Below are 22650 nucleotides of genomic sequence, written 5' to 3' on the forward strand. Positions count from 1 at the left end.
CAAAAGCTAAATTTGACAACTCCTAAAATTTAGGAGGTTACTATTTTTTAAAGTTGCTCAAATGGAAATTATGTTTGCGACAAAGGCTCCGAAATTTCTCAAAGAATAATTTTTCTTCAACAATTATCTCAAATTCTTAACCATTTGAGAAATTTTTAGAATAGAAGGTTTGGAAGCTTTTTTCTCTAAAAAAGTAATATGTAGCATCTAGAAGATAGCATGTGTCATTTTGAAGAGAAAATTATCTTTACACTTGTCTTTTTCAGCAAACACTTAACGTTTGTAACCTCTACTTTTCACTTTTGAGCACCCAAGTCCCACACCTATATTTTAGAGGTCTCTCTCTTCATTTGAAACAACCTCTCATGCTGAAATTGCAGTTGCATGCTTTGTACTCTCCTATCTATCTCTCGTCCAAGAAACACTTTCTACTTAGCTTATAATCCAAGCACTAAACAATAAAATCAACTTGTTACTCGGAATTTGCAGAAATTAGGATTTCAAAATCCCAATTTTCAAAATTTGCAACAAATCAATCATTTCATATATGGTTTAGACACCTGGTACCCATGGTTTTATTTCAATAAATTCCTCAAAGGGGAAAGGATCCAAATCTTCTCTCTCTCTCTCTCTCTCTCTCTCTCTCTCTCTCTCTCTCTCCCCCTAATTTTCATGGTGATAATTGATCAAGTTGGTTAATATTGTCATTCTCATGTTCTTCCTCGCACTTACACTCTCCGTTGTTGCAACTTTAGCTCGGGCTTTTCAATTAGAGCAAACTTTGGTTCGGACTCAGTTAGGTTCAATAGAGCATGGAAGATCTAGAGTATTACTTAATGCTCAATGGGAAAGTTGCACCTCCACTTCCCTAGTGATAAACAGCTCGGCTATGTAGTTAATCTCAAATGTCCTTATCTTGCATCCAGTATACTATATGCTAACAATATTTCTGCCATTGAGATTACTACTCAATGTACTAATTCATGTGAGTTGGTATGTAGATTTGTATGGTTTGCACCTAAGCTTTGAAACTATACATTTGCAAGGTTGCTAGCATGTATGGAATACATGGAATATACATTTCAATCTGAGCTACATTTACAGTATATGAATGGAATACATGGATGCTATAAACTATACATTTACAAGTAATGCAAGAGAAGTACAATTGCACAAGTTACATGCGGTTTGCAATTGATATATACTATCATGTGATACATCATTGCTATGAAGTATTGTTAATACTTAGTTTATGTATGACTTTGCCTTGGTGGTCAAAATAGTGTTGGGTTTTGACATGTGGTTATGATTCTAACAGTGGTTATGATTCACGCATGTAAACTATAATTATTGAGCTCGAATTTCAAATATGCAAAGAGCAAGAGCATGGTTAAGCAATAGGTACATATGTTGTTTGACTATAATAGCAACATGCATTTTCAATAGTGACAATAGATGCTTTTAACAACTTACAATGCAATTAACAACAATTGCAAGAATCTCAAGGGAGAGGTCTATCACCAGGATGTCAAATTTGAATGCTTTACTTAGCATTTGATTAACAGTTAATCAAATGTGCAAATGTGACTTACATGTGATGTGCAAGTTCATTATTTTGCAATGTGGGACCCAAGATCTCAAGATGTCAATGGATGCCAAAGGTAAAAGTTATAATGAGTTCCTTGGCATGTACTACGTGGTATCCCGTGTCAAATTTTCGCCTAGAAGATTTTATTAGCCATTAATGTCAATGGTGACATTAAAAACTAGACATTAGTTAATTAATTAATGACAGTTCAAGGGCTAACAAATGCTCAAGCATACTTGGATTACAAATTGGCCTAGCCAATTTAATTGTTGCTTAATATAGTGACTTTTTTAAGCAATAATTAATAATTGAATTAATATTCTGAAAATTACTTTAATTGGCCTGAAAATTGCTAAAAAATGCAATTAGAAGGTTGCCACTTGGCAAAACTTGCCCATGCCAGTGGGGGAAAGACAATTAAAGGCTGTTGGAGCCTCATTCTAGCATGGTGAAGATTAGGAGAGAAAAAGAGAGAGTTGTTGCTGCAATTTTCCAGCCATTGATGATCAACCCAACCATTGGAGACTGTCAAAGAGCTATCCCTAACAGTTGGTCCATTGGAGACATGTAACAACCCCTATAGGCTATGTAACGGTAGGTGACAACAAGATTGGGGGCCACAAGGGCAAGTAACTACATGTGGAGATCCATTGATGGTGGGCTACAGTAAATCAATCATTCACAACAAGGTAGCATCAAATTTCAGCCAATTTTGGCGATGAAACTCTGAAATTTGTCTCTCTCCAGCTTTCTCTCCATTCTCTCAGCCAGTTCATAGATTTCCCCAAGAGATCTCAGCATAGAGAACAAAACCTTGGACGCATGTTCATATGAATTCAAAGATCTTCTTCACAAAACAAAGGCTTTGGATAATCCTCACAAGTTACTCTACATGCATTATCTTTTTGAGTCGCCCACGGACTACTACAATGAGGTGTTCTACAATCTATTATATTTATTAGAGGATGTCCAAGAGCGCAAATAGTTTATGAAAATTCAATCTGATCATCAGTTGCAAAATACTTCCGAAAAACAGTTTGAAAATCTACCCATATTTCCAGCTTGTGCGTAGACCCGCCCACCAAGCATACACCTTTCCTTGTAACTTGATTTGTATATGTCTGATACACTAAGGATCATCGAATTAACACAAATCAAAATAAGCCTTCCATTTGGCCAGCCATTAGTTGATATTGGTCTCATCCATTCCTTCTTCTCCCCTTTAATGGGACCAAGATGGATTGGAAGAGGCAATGTCCTCATGGCTACAGGCACAAATGGAAAATGGGAAGTGTGCATCTCGGCCAATTAAAGTTGCATGTCTTTGATTTGATCTTGGAGACTCACTAGTTGCAAAGAATCTCCATCCAATTTCATGGAAAAAAGATACTTCGGGACATTGCCTGTGCATGAGTTCGCATTTGGGAGAAGCCAGATGGGGGCATCCTCCATGTGTTGAGGTCCGGTAGTAGCGAGTGTATCAAAAGGAGAGAGACCGTGAGAAGTCATGGTGTTGATAGGAGAAAGGAATGTAGAGAATGAAGAAGGTTTAAAGAGAGAGAGAGATGTGAGAATTCAAAGGTTAAAGAGTGCGAAAGAGGAGCAAAGTATAAAAGAAGTAATCTACATTTAATACAAAACTGCACTTATTTTAAAAAAAGTAGGGAGTAGCTTGAGGGGCTTACTTAAGAAGCCAGTTTTACTTTGGTTTAACGAGGACCTTTAAAAACTTTGAAAATTGTGGATCAAAGATGAATGATCCAACCATCAAGAAGTTTGGCACCTCACCCAATGTGTTTGTGAGCACCACATGCAATATATGGGCATTAACATGCTGGCTGCCCCTACCCTGTTTGTACATGGCATGCAAGGATTAATTGAATCCTGTCGTGGCCCTTTTTATGCCATTGTGTCCAGATGGCCAAATGATGTCCCCTCCCCCCCCCAAATCAAAGGCCACGAGCCGCCCCATTGCCTCAACCGCGTGGGCTGGCAACCGTGTGTAGCCTGGACAAGCTCAACACCACAAGCCTATCGCCACTCCCATGAAAACCAACTGCCACCTACACTCCCGAAATTTCCGCCAAAAAAAAATGGAACAAACAAAAATCAAGCCGAAAGGCCCCTAAGACCATAACACACAAACATCACACAGAAAGGGCAGCTAGAGTGGAGCACCACAAGCCTATCACCACTCGCATGAAAACCAACTGCCACCTACAATCCCGAAATTTCCACTAAAAAAAACGGAACAAACAAAAATCAAGCCGAAAGGCCTCTAAGACCATAACACACAAACATCGCACAGAAAGGACAGCTAGAGTGGAGCGAACAATATCCAACCAAGGAGTAGCACTGTCAAGAAGAACCACGTCAGCTGAAACCATACAGGAGATCGGCCATAACAATAAACCACGAACATGGGCCACATGACCATGTATACCTGAGGCAGAATCAAAAATGAAGGCATTCCGAGTACGCCAAATATGCCACAGAGCTGTCCAACGAAGGACATAGAAAAGGGAATGATCTGATTGCGCATCCTTCAAATAATCACACGAATGAGCTGATATCCGCTCCCAAGTCATTGAAGACCATACACGGGAAACAAAACCCCAAATCTGTTAAGCAACAGGGCAAGAGATGAAGAGATGAAGCAATGTCTCATCGCATGTAGTGCAAAATACACAATGATCACGCACAGCACATCCCCAGTTGGAAGACCCCCAATAAGCAACCTCCATATGCAAACTTTACCCTGATAAGGAATCTTAGACTTCCAACATTCTCTCTCTCTCTCCCTCTCTCTTTTTTTTCGTAAACTCTCTCTCTCTCTCTCTCTCTCTCTCTCTCTCTCAGAGATAATTGAATTAAGTAGTAAATATTTACATCAGACCATCACGTCAGCACTCTCTCTCTATCTCTTACTTTCTATTACATCAGACCATCAAGTCTTCAGAGAAATTGACGAAAGACTATCAAGACTTTAACATAAAGAAATCACACAAGAAGGACAGCTGGAGTAGAGTGAACAATAGCCAGCCAAGGAGCAGCAATGTCAAGAAGAACCAGGTCAGCTGATATCATAGAAGAAATCTGCCATAGCACTAAACCTTGAACACGGACCACATGACCATGGATGCTTGAAACTGAGTCAAAAATAAAGGCATTCCGAGTACGCTAAATATGCCAAAGTCCATCTAAAGAAATGGAAAAGACAGGAATAATCAAAATGCAAAGAAGACACAGAGGGCAGCTTTCCCATGATCCATGAACGGCCGGTGTTGAGTCACCGAGAACTACACGCGGGAAATAAAACTCCAGATCTATCGAGCAACCAGACAAGAGACAAAAAAAAGAAGCAATGTTTCATCACATGTAGTGCAGAATACACAACGACCAGCAGAGATCTTCCGAGCACGCAACACCTCTCTAGTTGGAAGACCACTAATCAGCAGTCTCCACAAGAAGACTTTACCCTCATAGGGAGCCTTAGACTTCCAAAGTTGAATGAATCTTTCCTACCGCTTCTTTTTTCCATCCCTAATATGCCATAACTTATTCACCTTTGTAGTGACCCATCTCTTGGCCTCCACCATTCGATGATATATTGATATATTTGGTTAGTAGACCTCTTCTCGAAATCATCTGGAAGCACAAACATCCAATCAGGCCATGGATACAATGGTTGTAGCACAAGCAAAGGAGAGAACCTCTGACCTCTATGGATGACCAGATATCACAATATCCACGGGATACCCAAAAGTGCTGACAAATACGTCGAAAAGAATAAAGACGGGACTGCCCAAGAATAACACCATCAAAAACTATCTGCAACCCCAAACGAGCAAACTGATTAAACTTGACTCTCTGCAAATCTTTGTCCAGCCAATCCAACAACCTAGAGGATGCCAATACTTCTCCCTGCAGCGAATTCACCTCCTTACGAGTATCGAGCGGGCACCAAACTGAAAAACATAAGATCTCTTGCCAAGATGCAATCAAATGAGAAAGGAGAAATGATTGGGAGACCTTAATAGGCCTCGAGAAATTAAGCACATGCCACCAGGAAGCATGCATAACCGTGTTACCATGAGAGATGACAGTCTTTTCAATGAAAATTTTAGCAATATCTAACCAAGGATGACTCTGTACATATAAAGCTTGCAAAAGGGCCAACCTCAAGGCTGTCATATGCAAACTAACATCCAACAAAGCTACATCCCCCATCCATTTAGGCGTAGTCACATGCTGCCATGAAATCCACACTTGTCCCAAATGATTGCCTTTCTTTTTCCACAACATGAATCTAATAGGCTGAACCAATTCCAAAAGGGACTTCTTAGTCCAGGGAAGCAGTGGCAAAAAGAACGATAACATATTGATCATAATACATTGAGCAACTTTAAGTCTGACATGTAAAGGCCAACCTTCAGATTTCCAGTACATGAACCTGTCATGAATCCGGGAGGCCATCCAATCCAGTAAGGCACGAGGAGCTACCTCCACACCGATAGGATATCCCAAGTTTCTGGTTATATTTCCCTTTGAGATCAAAATTCCATGCTAGCCCAAGGCCTACAGATCATTCTTTGTATAGAAGAGTAGTGTAGATTTCTGAGTATTAATATGAAGACCCGATGCCAAAGCAAAAAGATTCCATGCCACCATTGGCCAATTAACATTAGTGTGATCCGCCTTAAGAAACATAAAAGAATCATCTGCCAAAGATTGACCCACAAGTTGAGTACCACTCGGAAGAGACAAGCCAACTATCTCGCTTTGATCAGCCAACTTATCCAACAATGAGTATCGGGTGAGTAACCAACGCAAACAGCTAAGGGCTGAGAGAGCAGCCTTGCCTAAGAGACTGAGATAAGGCAATTTCCTTCGTGATCCCTCCATTAAGAGCAATACAAGCCACAGCACCTTGACTAATGGTATCAACAAGAGAAACTATGCAAGGACCAAATCCCATTATAGACAATAATTGCCACAAAAAAGACCAACTAACATGATCAAATGCCTTCTCAATATCCAGCTGAAGCATAACCACTTGTTGGCTTGAAGCTTTGGCATAGTCAATTCCCAGTTGAACATTATATTCCGACCTTTAATGAACCCATATTGACGTGGATGAACCAAGTGCAAAAAAAATTCTGCAATCTGTTGGCAATGATTTTGGAGAAGATTTAATACAACGAACCCATAACAAAAATGGATCTCCATTGTTTCAAAGAGGTTGGAGAGGGAACCTTGTGCAACAACCGAATGATAACAATCTTCCAGTCTAATGGCATCATACCAGAATTCCACACTTGCTGACACAAGCGAGTTAATGGGTCTTTAAGCTACTCCACATGAGCTGAAAACAGCTCATTAGGAAGCCCATCCCAGCCAAGACTTTTCCTTCGAGGCAAGTGGGACAGCAGTTCTTACACTTCATCTTCTGAAATATCAGCCTCCATTAAATCCACCCATTCTGGTTTAACCTGATTACTGACCAACTCGCAAATATATCAGCAAGCAGAGTGAACAGCACTGGAAAAAATCTCTTGTGGACCCAACATGGACTTATAAAAGTCAACACTCATCGGATGATGGAGGCAGCATCAGTCACCATAACAATCTCCATCACCAAAATGGTCTCCAATGGTTGGGAAATGGCCCCAAAGCTGGCAGCAACAGTCCAACAGCTCCAAAATGAAAAAACAAGATTTCCCTCTCCCTTCAGCCGTATTTAACATTTCCTCCACTTGCATGGGAAAGTTTTGCCAAGTGGCAGCGTTCTCAATCCATTTTCAGCAATTTCCAGCCATTTAATTAATTTTCAGAATTAATTAATTCTGAAAATTAATTCAGCCCTTAATCCTTGCCCAAAAAATTGACCTTGCCCATCCAAAAATTAATTGGCTAGGCCATTTGCAACCCAAAGTGGTCCCACGCATTAATTGACCCTTGGATAAGCATTAATCCATTAATTAATGCCTAGTCCCTAGTGTCACCACTGACACTTAATGGCCAATTAATGATCCTAGGGGCAAACTGACACCAAAATTCACCTGGAATCTAACAAGTGTAACTTGTTACAACTTTTGCCTTTGACACCCATCTTTTTCACAGGGTCCTTCGGCCTTCAACTGTAAATAAAGTAGCTTGTACCTCACATGTGCATCTTTTAATTGCACATTTGATTAATCCTTTAATCAAATGTCAATTAAACATAAGCAAAGCATCAAATTTTTCACATCCTCGTGACACATGCCTGCCTCAACGCTTCTTGAAACTCAGCCATGGGCCTCCAAGGGACCATGTGAACAAGCTGCCCATCCAAGAACAAAGGAATGCGCTGCATAATGAAAGCCCACGCTTCCAAGGAACAAAAAAGAACCTCAAAAAACCCCTTCGGACCATCATAAATCTCTTCAACAAGAGGGGATTGCACATGTCCCGAAGCATCATCTTGGCACTGTTCAACACTTACAAGCATGGAGTGCAACCAAGCACGAGTCTTACTGATCAAGGGAGTCCTTCTCGTAAAGTAAAAGATGGCTGCCCTCTCATGGAAAGCAGCAATCTGCTGTAGGACCAGTTTCGTTCCCATGACTGCAACTACATATCCCCATCCAATAAAGAGTTAGCTTTGCCCTCATTAACATGGACATAATCAGACATAAGATGACTGGCAGTGGCCATCATGAACTAAAGAGACCAATCAAGCTGTGAACCAGAAGCATGAACCTCTGGCTGAGGCAAATTTCGAGGGCATAATACCGGTTCTTCAACCAATATCTTCTGACGTTTATCTATCTCATCCCCATCAGTCAACGGCCCAGAATCCTCAACCAACGAATCACTATCCGAGTCCGACAGAACTTGGTCATTCCCATTCCCTTTATGCTAGTCGAGAAAGGCCATATTGATACCATTTGTCACCTGCAGATTATCCATCACAGAACTAGATGCTCAGCACCCCTGTTGCAGGCTAGCGCACAAGTCTGCTCTCTCTCTCTCGCCTTCTCACTCTCTCTGTTTGATAGTCGAGCCCCCACAGGAGGCAAGGAAGGGCGCATGACAGATGAATCTCTGTGTGCAACATGGCCAAACGATCTGGGATAGGGGGTTAGCGTGGGAAGTTCCGACGCAAACTAATGGCGTGTGTAAGTCCACCCAGCAGCAGGGAAGTCTAGACACAAACGGTGCTAGGGCCCAAACGCGCAAGCGACAAGGGGCAGAAGATCGTCACTACTAATCCCCACTCTCTTTCCAGCAACTGATGACTCAACGATTGTTTTGCTTTCACACTGGATGTCCCCGTCTTCAGTGTGGTACTACACTTCTCCAATTCGCTTATGCCAAGAACAGTCGCTTCAACACAAAACCTTGGACATGCGCGGTAGAGTCCACCGTCACCATTGATTCTCTCTCTCTCTCTCTCTCTCTCTCTCTCTCTCTCTCTCTCTCTCTCTCTCTCTCTGCTTTAACAAAGTGGTTTCATTGCTTTTGCAAGTTCTAGTAGGCCAACACCCTTTGTTCGATACCTTGGCCTCTCTGGGGTGACCCTTTGGGTTTTGTTGATAAGGTAATCATCCCCTCTCTAGTCTTAGTAGGTCCTTGGGCAGCCAACTTGCACCCTTGGCTCAATGCACTTGGATAACTATGGCTGAGCTATGCTTTGTAGTCCCTTCTTGGTTCCAATTTTGGGCTTGAGAGGGTGTGCTGAGCTAGAAAATGCATTATATACTGATTAGCTCTTTATCACAGCCCCAAAACATGCTTATTACCAAAAGTTAATCATTGAATGATCGCTTTCCTAGAGAGTGTTTGTGTCCCACATGCCAAACCCTAATTTGGGAGGATCCACTCATCTATAAATAGACACCTTGCCACTCAGCCCCATCTTAATTTTCATATTGCTAGCGCCCAATTCTCTACTATCCACACCCTTTCATCAGAGGATATCACAGTTCACTACTGTCCATCAATAGACGCCTACATTTAGCCCTCCATCAGCCATTGGCAATTGTCTTCAGCCCTCCAAGCCCAGATCTACTGCTAGCGATTGCCAATCAGCCATTAGGCAACACTTCCCAGCCTTCTCCTCCTAATGGCATCCATCAGCTGGATGTGTTTTGCTGCTGCAGGTCCACACAGCTTCCGAGCCTGCCATGTCATCATTATCAGCTGTGATTTCAGTTTCAGCAGCTGTCTTAGAGACTGTATTCAACCTACTGCCCACTCTATTGAGATGCTCGTGACATATACAGCCTAATGCAAACTGTCTAAATCTGTGTTTGCTGCTGTTGAACACATTCGGAGGCTGTCTGCTGTGTTTTGAGATCTGTATAGACTCTAGGGTATGACACATTCTCTAGCTCATACCCTCTACTTCGATCCTTTACAGACACAGAAGTTCGAGGTTTGTTATTCACTTTGCATTGTGTGTTTACTACATTGAGCATTGTATTTGTTCATTTATCATTTTATCAACTTCTATGTTTATTGTCTCTAAGTTACCATGGTCCCTAACCCTACCGAGTTCTTTTATCAATTTGTACTTTGTCATACAATGGTGTTTGTATTTTTTGTTCGAGTATTTCTTTACAAAATTTAATGGGAATGGGTTCACCCCTCATATTCACTATAAATTCTCAATTCACATCTATTACTCTGAGTGCGTCTTAAATTAATGGGCACAGATTCGGAGGTGGTTGACAAACCCTAATTGCTGTTGTGAATTAGGGTTTCAACAGCAAAAATCAGTACTGCTCTTCACTAGGGGTGGGAATGTGCTGAGAATTGCTAAGGGAACATTAGAGAATGAGAGAGAAAGTCAGTTGGAGAGAGAATATTTTGAATGGTAGTTTTGATGATGATTCTAATGGTGCCAACAATTTCAGAAGGGGGGTAAAACCTTAGAGCGAGTGCCGATCCGAAACCAACCTTTCCTCTCGGATAGGGTGGTAAGTAACACGATTATGCACTAATTACAGAAAGCATAAGATTCACATAAACTGAAAATGCAAATGTTACAACTTTATCTTGGACATTGGACACCCGACTGGCCCCGAAACTGACATCCCATGGAGTATTTCTTTAACTTGTGTTGCTGAAGGTTGAAGTACACTGAGCTCCAGCCTGATCTCCTTCAATCTTCAATACATCTTGCTGTCCATAGCAACCAACAAGCCTTCAAACCAATTTGCCCCTTGGATTGCTTGGGGTGGTTGGCCTTCAATCTGCTCCTTGGAGGTATTTCCTCTCAATTTTTATCGGAAGATTGTTTTGTTAATGCGAGTAATTTAATGGTTATTCTATAAATAAAACTATGTTCGGTCCATGTGACTTTTTAAACATCACTAGTCGTATTAAAGGCCAAGAAGTTACAGTTTTATTCAATAATGGCTTCAATTGGTGCAAAAATTATAGCTCCACACAATATCCGCTAACCAAGCTTATTGTGTCCATTATGCAGAGGGCCCTACTATGGATCATTGGGATCAAATGGTGCCAAGCTTGGATCTTTTGATACAACAATATCATAAGCTCTTGGACTTTCAATTGATGAGCTTTCACCAAAAATCTTGATGTCATTCCTAGCATGCAATGGTCTTTTTATAAATATTCTTCTTCGTACATTGACCATAAAACTCATGTACTATCTTTTGAACTTGATGGTCCCTATCCTTTGTGATCTAGATGTTGTTACTTATGTTTGTTTTATTGAAAAAGTATAATCATTTGAGCTACAATGTCATTCAATTTTTTTCCATAATAATGTTGATCTGAATTCAAATGTGAGTAAATATTTGGATCCAATCCTAACTTCATCAAATGGTGGATGGTCCTAGAGAGTTTCTATGTCCCATAAGTAAAACCCTACTTTGGGAGGATCGTTCTGCATCTATAAATAGACAAGCTGCCCGCCATTCAACCCATCTATTTTTGCCGATTCTCAGCTATCACCCTTTCATCAATGGCCGTCCAGCCCAAGTGATTACTACCACGTCATTATCAACCTGCCCACTGCTGTTTGGCGACTCCTCCTCCTACTAGCGACTGCATTAAATGCCCCAAACAGACTGCATTTGCAATTCCAGCTGGCCGCCCTGCTAATTTGTTGATGCATGGACATCAGACTCCTGCTGTTTTTGATAGTATAGACTCAAACTGCACCCGACGCACCTCCTACAGCTGTCACCCTACTATCTACAACTCCAGTGACCACTTTTCAGCCTCCAACAGGTGGTACACTGCTGCATTTACCATATTTCAATCTCCAAGCTGCTGCGTTTTGGTGACCAGCTTGCTACCTTCCCACATTCAGCACTCTCTCAGCTCCGACTAGTGGTTACAACACTCGAGATCCGTCTCTCACCATCACACTCTAGCTACATTCACTGCTCTACCTTTGAACAATTTATATGCTCTTTCCTTCATTTACATCATTGATTCATTCACTTCAAAGTTCTCTTTCTTTCTCTATTTGTGTTTGTGTTTTTGCGTTTTTGTGTTTTGTGTTCTGCGTTAAGAATTTCTGCATTGCTGTCTAAGTTTTTGTGTTTTAGTCATGTTCGTACATTCTGTGTTTTCTCAGTGCAAAACCCAGCTTATCTTCGCATGGTATCAGAGTCGGTGCTCTTGTAAAGAGTACCTATGGCTATAGTGGAGATCTTGGTTTTGTGTGAGATACACAAACAACGCTATCCAATTCACAATGTATCTGACTCCTTGGGATCCTACTATGCCTATCATGCTTATCCATCATTGGAGGCTGGTATCAGAGTTGGTGCTCTTGTAAAGAGTACCTATGGCTATAGTGGAGATCTTGGTTTTGTGTGAGATACACAAACAACGCTAACCAATTCACAATGTATCTGACTCCTTGGGATCCTACTATGCCTATCACGCTTACCCATCATTGGAGACCCTAAGGATCTAATGGACTTGACAAGGAAGACAACACTCCACCTTCACCTTCCTCTTCTTGGCCAGATACCCAATTCATAATAAATGACGAGTTCCAAGAATACTTGTGCATCACGCACAGTTGCCGCTACCACTCTCCAACTCCTAATCCATCCAAATCGGCTGATGCGGCTGACCACCTCTCCGACTAGGGAGAACATACGGCATTTGGGACAAGTGGCAATCCATCTTCTTCATCACAGCCATGCCCAATGTCAAGTTCATCTAACCCTTTTGGATTATTTGAATCAAAACCCCTCCCTATTTTTCCTTTTGGTATGTAGGATCCGAATAATGATAGGTTTGAGTATGTAAATGTAAATCAAGGAGGCTCTCAATGCAAATGTACTTCCGCATGTATATCTAACAATTCTATTTCATTTGAGCATGTTTTGGTAGTCATTTTTCTCAAACTCCTTCCATCCCTCCATCTTTTGGTCAACACGTAGATTTCCTTTCTTCTACTTTCAATAATTTAGGATTGCACAGCACATCTTCATCCAACACACTGGGATTTGGATCATATGTTTCAGTTCCTAGTACCTTGGTACATTGTTAGCAAAAAATTCACCTTTTTAATAATGTGCCTTACCCATACCTACAAGTGAGCACATCTATCTATCTTGGGACAGCTGTTATAGACATCCCCCTCACTAAGCCTAGACATTCACCCCACCATTCATCAGTCTCTCAAATGTAGGGATTTCCATCCTCTACCAACGATGAACCGTCTCTCCTTCCATGGGTCACTCCCACACAAGGATTTCCATCCTCTACCTACTGTGTCCCCATTCCTTCTCCTTGGGCTACACATGCAACTATCGTAACCATGCCCAGTTAGCCCATACTCACTTTTAGATCCACTATGGATGCATCCCATATGCATCATGGATACTCTGGGATTAATCCCCAAGTGTACTCACTCCCCCACCCTATCCACACTATTCCTCATTCAACACTACCACTCCTGTTGTTATAGATAAAAATGCCTTCATGGATAAGACTTACTCTAACAGGCCGATTTTCACCACTTGATCTAACTTTGTGCAACAAGTGCTTGAATCTCAATATATTTGAGACCTAGTCATTGGTTTGGAGCCTATGCTAGACCCTCGACTAGCTCACCTTATCACATCCGTCAATGAAGAGCTCGAAATGGTATAACCAATGCTGAGATAATACAAGGCTTGCTTCCTGAGTTCCACTCTCAATACAACACTTTCCCTTCACATCTAGGTGTTGGAGTCATCTCCTCAACTACTATGTGGTGAGAGATCAAACCCGACATATCAACCTCGATTTTGAGCTTCAAGTTTTTTCGATTAAATAAGCAAGGAAATGACTTGAAAGTCAAGTTGGCAAAATATAGGCGATTACTCATTGAATTCACTACTATTGGCTCACTAAAGTTAGATGATGTGTGACATTCTTTCTAAACAAGCTACTTTAAAAATACTTCCACTTTATTCATCACGTCATTTCCTTGCCCCACTTGCCAACCTTTGGTAAGATAACCATCGCCTTTGTAGTCTTGGTAGACCTTTGGGTAGCCAACATGCACCCTTTGTCCAATGCCCTGGCTGCTTCGACGCAAGAATTGCCCTATCTAATGCCATGGCCCCTTGATTTTTACCCAAGACTTGCACAAATGGAACCACTAACTCGCCAAATGTTACCCTAGTTCACAACGGATGACCTGGCATCTAAAATCCCTATCGATACAAATTGCAGGTGCTGATTTCAATATACGATGCCTTATCTTCTTGGCACGAGTCCCGAGGTGGCTACTAGACCCTAATTTTTACAAAAAATTAGGGTTTACCACAAAAATCTTATTGGTCTCCACCAAATATGGCTGAGATCTACTGAGAATGACTAAGAAATGCTCAGATCTTTTGAGATTTGACTGAAGAAGGTGAGAGAAAGCCAAGATAAGAGAGAAATCTGATTTTTTCCACGAGAAAACCCTAGAATCTGCCTACTGCATACTCCAGCCTGCATATAATGCAGTCATCTACTGCCAAGCACCTCCAAAATGCTATAACCTAATCAGTAATGTTGCTGACAGTCCTTGGAAGGTGTCTCCTTGCTGTCCCTTGCCTACTGAGGCCCCCACATGGTTGTCTTCTGCAGCAAATTACTGTTCACTGATCAAAAATGGACCAACAACCCCCCCTCTCTCTCTCTTAGGCTGTAAACTAACTAAATGACTGAGACCCAACCCCTAAAAACGTTTTCTCAGTTTGCATGGGCATTTTTGCCAAGTGGCAGCCTTATAAACCCATTTTTCAACATTATCCAACCATTTAATTAATTTTCAAAATTAAATAATCCCGAAATGATGTAGACAGCTGCCGAAACTGAAAGCACAACTGATAATGATGGCATGTCTATAAATGAGCATTTCTTTACAATGGCAGGCCGGTGACAGCTCTAGTCAACAAACCGAGCTGTGTGGACCTCCACCAGCAAAATGCAGCCAACCGATGGACGCCAAGCAAGAAGAGAAGGCTGGGAACTATCGCATGATGGTTGATTAGCAATCGCTAGCAGTAAATGCAGGCCTTGAGGGCTGAAGATAGTCACCAATGGCTGATGGAGGGCTAGAGGCAAGCGCCTACTAATGGATACCAGCTCGAATTGTGATATCCTCTATAAAGGAGTGTGAACAGTGGAGAATCAAGTGCCAGCAATCTGCAAAACCGCTGATGGGGCTGAGTGGTATGCAGCCAGTCTATTTATAGACAAGTGGATTCTCCCAAATTAGTGTTTGCATGTGGCACACAAACACTCTCTAGGAAAGCGATCATTTTTACCGATAACGTCTAGTAATAAGCATGTGTTGGGGCTGTAATAAAGAGTTAAATCAATATATAATGCATTATTTAGGTCAAAAGATTTGGCCCATATGCAAGAGCTCAAGGAGTTGTGCCCAATCTTGTTGCTAGTCATTTATGACAACCATTTGTACTAAAGATTGAAAGAGATCAGTCCATATTTCACTATACTTCAACTTAGAGCAATACAGGATAAAGATATACCACAAGGGGTGCCAGTTGTTGGGGCCAATTGCGTGTCAGCTGTCCAAGATTAATCGATAAAAGTGTGTAATATCAGATTTGTGAATTTGTTGCTTGCTGTAATTTGTGTTGAATAAGGTCATCTACCACCCTACCTGAGAAGGAAGGCTGGTTTCATCATCACCTCTCTTTCTATGCAAGACTTTCATGGCCAGGAGACTTGAAGCCACAACAACTACCTCTGCAAATGATCAATGAATGCAGATATAAAATACAGATATGATTAGTCTAGGGCAAAAATAATGATAATGGAACATCTCAAAGGTCATTTCTAGGCATTAAAAAAGAGTCCTCGGCATATGCCTGAGCCAAAAATGGATTGTCACCTCAAAGTTACAGTATATATATCTGCTTTAGTGAGCCTATCCATATAGAGAACCAAAGGGTGGGGAGCAATGGCATATGACAACAGAGCACTTGCAGGGCAACCCTATCTCACAGATTTACCCCAAGTACATGATTGTGACAAATCTTTTACAATAATGCATTAAGCAGTAGAATAAAAATATAGCCAGTAGATAACCTACAGCAATTTTGGAGTGAAACCCATACATTGCATTTTCTGAGAGATAAAATCCCAATGAACAGTATCAAAAGCTTTAGCTAAATCGAGTTGTATTGTTGGTACATCTCATTGAGCACAATTAGCATATTCAATTCCAATAAGAGTTGTTCACAAATGAGTAATAAAACAGAAACACAACCCACTGCTTTATGCACATTTATCTTGACCCAAATGCCTTACAGAAACTAGCAAACCTTCTTGATGAATGAGTTTAAAAGAGAAACACAACTCACCGTTTTATGCACATTTATCTTGACCCAGTCAGCTTGTGGGCCCTCATCTGTGACCCATATGTCAACTCCAGTGAAAGTGTTGATGCCCGCCCACCCTTGCTTTGAATGCTCTTGCTTTGTAGATTTCTTACTATTGCAAAATGCTTGATTACCAACTTGTTCCCAACCATCATCCTTTGCTTTATTAGCATTCACAAACTGAGGCCTTGCACGAGCAGCTTGCACACCTCTTTCAAAATTTGTGGACTTTTTCCGCTTCATTACGCCTGGTAGATTGTAGATACCATTATTAATGACATACACCACAAAGGTAATCTCCATAATGAGCCCTGTAACACCCTGTATCCATGCAACAAGATTTAACTGTACCCATTTTAAGCTGTTTTGTTCGCTTTGCACCAGAGCTAGAAGTCCTCTCTTGCTGAAACAAGAATAGAAACATAAATATGGTTTGAACCACACTACACAAGCTGACATATAGTACAAGAATGATTCAGCAAATTTACAATTTACACTAATACCTTGACTACAGGATCTCCAATCTCCCCATTAGCCAATATCCGCTGAGAATGCCAGCCCTGCATAGCTCTTGAAGCTGCATCTCGTCTTGCTCGTCCGGACTTTGTGATGAAGCCGGGCTGAATGGCAATTTTCACCAAATGAGAATGCTGTAGCCTTATAATCATTTCAGAATACAAATATGAAGGGATTCAACTCATTCTACATTAACTTCCAGCTAATGATGAAACATTGCTTTTGGATTTTGAGCAACAATTGGCACATCCTTCAATAGTCAACAAGGACAAGTTAGGCCAAGTTTAAACAAGTAGTCCATTACATAGTCACACAGGACGGGACTGGGAACCAAAACAGCATGCATCAACATACTATTTACTGCCATAAAAATGGTCATTCCCTACAACTATGGATGGTAACAAACAATACAGGACTATTGTTATTCTTTGTTATGAGAAAATATATTGCCAAATCATCACACAACCTTGATCCATGTTGCTGCTTTCCTTCATGGAAAGCATAATTATTGTGCAGATGCCCTATGTTGCCAATTCCCAAGTCCTGCAGATCAGTCAGCTAATACTAAATCTCAAGGAAAGTCGTCATCTGCAGCAACCTAAATTTAAATCTTCAACAAGGTGACATCAAGACAAGTTGTTTAGTGTGTTCCCAGGGCACGAAATAGGACAACATAAAGATGACCCCAGGAAGAGCTTTGACGGCCTCATTTCAGCTGCCAAAAAGGTAAAATATATTCCTGGAGCCAGTGGTTACATTCTCAGCAGACATCTGTGGAGCAGCCCTAGAAAGTTGTCATTTTAAGGCTATAGCTGTGCTTTTTCCAGGTGAGTATTTCCTTCTAAGTCCTGACACCTTCATACCAGGACTTCAACACCCTGCCGAAAAGTTTTATGCACCATACATAAAAGATGTTTATTGTATCTCAGATTATGCTTTCTCTACAACTAGTGATTCATATCCCACTGCCCTTATGCTCTTAATTTGCCACAGCTACTATGAAGGACTAACTGTCAAAAGATGTTTATTGAATCTCAGATTATGCTTTCTCTTCAACTAGTGCCTCATATCCCACCACCCTTATGCTCTTAATTTGCCACAGGTAGTATGAAGGACTAATCATCAATAGTTGCTGAAGAATCACATATATAAAACAATGTGCTGAAGAATCACTCAACACAGCACATCACTCGTACTAAAGAACCAGACATATGATACAAAATCAATGTAAAGCATCAGGATGAAGAATCACAAAACAGACCACATGAGCACAAATATGTGTGATGTAAAACTACACAACAGACCATGTAAGTACAATGCATTATTGGGATATACAAGATTGAAGAACAAGATCTAATACAAACACGTAAGAACAAGACTAAAGCAGGCCCTAGAATGTTCGAATGCATACTTTCTTAGCATGGAGCTTTGGTGACAGTCGAAGGGAATAATTTCTAAACATTGTACACAAATGATAATTCCAACAAATCCTTGGAAGCACCAGACACATTATAAGATCTGTAGGAAACATCTAAGATACATAGAGAACAGCACACAAGGGACATTTGACAGTTTCTATCTCCCACAGAAGCTTTTAATCATCTGTATACCAGCTTTAAGTGCTGGTCTATGCATAAAATTGATAGAAATATCATTGCTATAAGCAATAAGGTCCTGAGCTATAAATTTCCATCATTGTAAATCATGGTGAATGAGCAAAAACCTGAAGTTATTTTGAAGTCTAAGATTGAGACCCAAATGCTACACATTCTTGCACAGGATCAACTCTAACCATCAATACATTGGCTGCATGGCTCAGGGAGAAATCCATGCACACAAACAGGAGACATGCTCATGGAAAAGAGATGAAACTGCTCATGGCATCCAAAAGAGTAAGCTTGACAAAGACCTGTGAACTGTTTAGCTGATCAGAATTAGATATATCATCTGCTCCTCCTTTACATTGTGTATCACTTTGGCGGGAATTAGGATGAATTCCATGTAACTTGAACCTCTCATAGTCCAGTAAAGCCTGCATTCCAGAAAATAAATTATCACATTAGATGAGTCTGCACATAAATCCCAAAGCAATAGCGATAACAGCTGCAAATGAACACCTTAAAAGGTGTTCCAAGTAGTAAGACAATCCAAGATGCTAGAGTAGCATCTTTAATGTGCAAATATGCAACAGAAACCTTACAGCAACTGACATAAGCACCATATCTACAAACAAGCGGAAAAGGGGGAAAAGGGAGCACCATAGACAATAAGAATCACTTTGCTTCCACAAAAACTACCATAAACAACAAGACGTAAGGATTAAAATTAGCATCCATCATGCAAATACTTGGGAGGAGATATATCTAGGATTCTGAAGTAATTTATTATCAAATTGAGTGCCTGTCATTGCTTGAGGAGGATGCACATGACATGTTTAACCACAAGCATTCGCAAGATAGAGCTAGTAGGATTGCAGCTTGCTTTCATCTATCAAGTGTTGTTTTTGGATTAGTCCTGGAGAAGAGAGATCAAAGGGCAATGAAGTTAACATGGTGAAAACTAGCTCTATGAGCTGCTCTATACATGGAGAAATAGAGAGGGGTTTTGAATTTGATTATGTAAGTGCACATCCATGTTCATGCACATGTGAGAGATTAAACTTTGATAAACCGTGGTTTCCACCTGATCAATTTTGAATTCCGAAATCTCAGTCATAAATATTGTTCTGTTTTGTGCACATGCACATGCACATGAGACATTGACTCTGTAAAACAGAGATGCTTCCACCTAATGAATTTTGAGACACAGAATCATAGTAACTGTAACGTATGCCTAGGATCCAACCTGCACATGAGACACAACTCAAGCTATATCCACCAATATAAGGGACTGGAGATGGCATCAGGCTCACTTTCTAGCTAGAAAACCAAACACGCTCACACCTAAGCCTAGGAGCTAGCAGCATTCTAGGTCACAGATACATTCCAAGGATTGGCCCCATAGCTCCAACCCACACCATCCCGTCTACAAATGCATTGTTAAATGGCCTAGAGTCTAAGAGTGGTGATGAAACTGTCAAGAATCGTGTGGTGGGGGGACTTGCTAGAGCTGCTATGCCAAACACATACCATACACAGAAGAAGAAGCTCACTCAAGAACACAAGAAGAGAGATGGAGGCCAAAACGTTTTCTTACTGGTTTCTTCTTCTTCTTCCACACACAATACAATGTACACAAAGTATAGATAAGATACAACATAACGAAAAGTGGTTTGCTAAGTCAACTGTCAGCTGTAGGTAGGTGTAACAAACTAAATATAATAGGTAATAAGTTAGTAGCCATGTGAGGATCATAGTGACCACCGACGTGCAGACGTGCCGACCCATCTAGCCAGGCGGTCTATCATCAATGTCTGCATATGTTAAGCTTGCTATCTCAACACTCCCCCTCAAGCTCAATTGTATCTCTACAACTCCAAGTAAGCTTCGAAACTTTTAAAGCTTCTCTACACCCAATGCCTTTGTGAAAATGCCAACTATATAATCCTATGTGCTAGCATATACCAACTCAATCTCTCCTACAAATACCTTCTCTCTCACAAAGTGCTAGTGCACCTCAATGTATTTTGTCCTAGCATAGAACACTGGGTTCCTAGCTAGCAGTATGCTACTCATATTGTCACAGTGAATGACAACCGGACCATCTCCATGCACATCCAAATCACCCAATAACTTTTGCAGCCATACCACCTCACATGCTGCCATAATAGCACCTTTATACTCGGCCTCTGTACTCGATAAAACAATTGTAGGTTGCTTTTGCTACTCCATATAATTGTTGCTAAAACCACCCTTTCTTCCGTGGATGGGTGGTAAATCCCTGATTACAACTTAATACAACAGCAAACGATAAATGCAAATCTGAAAAAAAACCACCCTTTCTTCCGTGGATGGGTGGTAAATCCCTGATTACAACTTAATTACAACAGCAAACAATAAATGCAAATCTGAAAAAACACATTTACCAACTAATCTTGGACAATGCACACTCGATTGGTCCCAAAATTGGCGCCTCTTTCAGTATTTCTTTAGCTTTATTAAAGAAGAAGTTGATTTACAATGGGATTCTCCCGATCCCCTTCGCAATCCAAACTCCCCTTGCTGTCCAAAGTGACTAGCAAGTCTTCAATTTGATTTGCCCCTTGATTCGAACACTTAATTCATCTTCACCCACCTCATAGACAATGGAAATGCCCCGAATCCAATGGTTGGCTAGTCCTCCACCTGAATTTAGCTGAAATTCACCTTCAACTCTGAAAAATCCAAGTCTTGGAGCTTCCAATTTTTGGCACGCTTTACAAGGCTGCTCCTAAACCCTGATTTCTGCTGTAAATGAGGATTTGCAACAAAGGAATTTGCAATTTCTCAGCCAACTAGGATCCAAATGCTGAGATCTTCGGAGCAAGGCTGTGAAATGGCTGGGAGATGAGAGAGAAAGCTACAGAGAGAGAAAATTCAAAGTTTTGCCACGAAGAACGACTGAAAAATCAGTCAAATGCAGCTGCTGCCCTGCCACAACAACATTAAATACTGTCGCCTACAGCTGAGACATCCAAATCAGTTGTCACCTTGTACCTTGATGCAATCGTCCAACTATGGAGGGTCCGAAACTGCAATCTTCTCCTCAAAACTCACTCGTGGCTGGCTGGCTGCAATGGCTGAAAATAGGCAGGCCATGGCTGCTCACAGCTCTCCCACATTTGCTACAGCAAGAATTATCTCGTTTTTCCTCTTCTTCAGTCTTTAACCAGCCTGTATGGGCAAGTTTGACACGTGGCAACCTTCCCAAATGGTTTTTCCAACATTATCCATCATTAAATGTTAATTTTCAGCCTTTAATTACTGAAAATCAATCTGATAATTATTTCAATGCCCAAAAAAATAATCTGACTGGCCAATAATTAAATTGTCCAGGCATCTTCCGCTCTTGAGTCTCTTTGTGCCATCTTTGACCATTAGATCGGCGTTACGTGCCATTAAACGCCACATCTCTAGTGTCACTAACTGACACTTATGACCAAATGAATGACCTAGGCCAACAATTGACACCAGATACCACCAAGTACCTGTGCATCATAACTTATAGTAACTTTTGCCTTTGACATCCCATGATTTTCTCAAGTCCCAGGCTCGTAAATTTACTCTAACCCCAGTTGCACCTACCATGTGTAACATTTACTTAATCATATGATTAAAAATTAATCCACATGTTAAGTGAGGTCTCTAAAAAACATATCCTCATGATAGTTGTACTACCAAGGAAAAACGTCAATCCGCTGGTAGATCTTCTGTCTGACATGCTACCAGCCCAATCCGCATCTGTGTATCCAAACACCTATGCATCATTACCTGTCTCAGAAAAAAGTCGATAATGTAAAGTGGAGTTCACATACCTCAATATGCGTCTAACTACATCCAAATGAGGCTTTCTAGGCATCTTCATAAACTAACTGACAAGGCCAACAACATAGCTCAAGTATATCCTTGTGATAGTCATGTAAATCATACCCCCTACTATCCTCCTGAACATAGTAAGGTCTTCAATCTCATCCTCCAATGTCAATACTCAACTTCGCATTTTGCTCCAATGGTACTAAAAGAGGCTTACATGATATCGTACTAT

At 40.9% G+C, this 22650-nt stretch overlaps 1 protein-coding gene across 11 annotated transcripts in view; it reads right to left on the minus strand.

Moving 5' to 3' along the window:
- The window catches only part of LOC148037934 (AT-rich interactive domain-containing protein 5-like), an 85535-nt gene that overhangs the window by 36053 nt on the left and 26832 nt on the right, over positions 1-22650 (minus strand). For 10 of the 11 annotated variants that reach the window (XM_087676957.1, XM_087676958.1, XM_087676953.1 and 7 more), the window contains exons 5-8: positions 18878-19000; positions 16956-17072; positions 16804-16855; positions 16435-16700 (exon numbers count right to left, since the gene is read on the minus strand). In XM_087676957.1, coding sequence (XP_087533083.1) covers positions 16435-16700; positions 16804-16855; positions 16956-17072; positions 18878-19000 — 558 coding nt within the window. Of the gene's footprint in view, positions 1-15796; positions 15818-16434; positions 16701-16803; positions 16856-16955; positions 17073-18877; positions 19001-22650 lie in introns of those variants that run through there. The other variant, XM_087676964.1, reaches the window with a different exon arrangement.

This window comes from Lygodium microphyllum, chromosome 4, assembly GCF_053477565.2.
Source record: "Lygodium microphyllum isolate KBCC chromosome 4, Lygodium_microphyllum_v1.1.10, whole genome shotgun sequence".
NCBI lineage: Eukaryota > Viridiplantae > Streptophyta > Polypodiopsida > Schizaeales > Lygodiaceae > Lygodium > Lygodium microphyllum.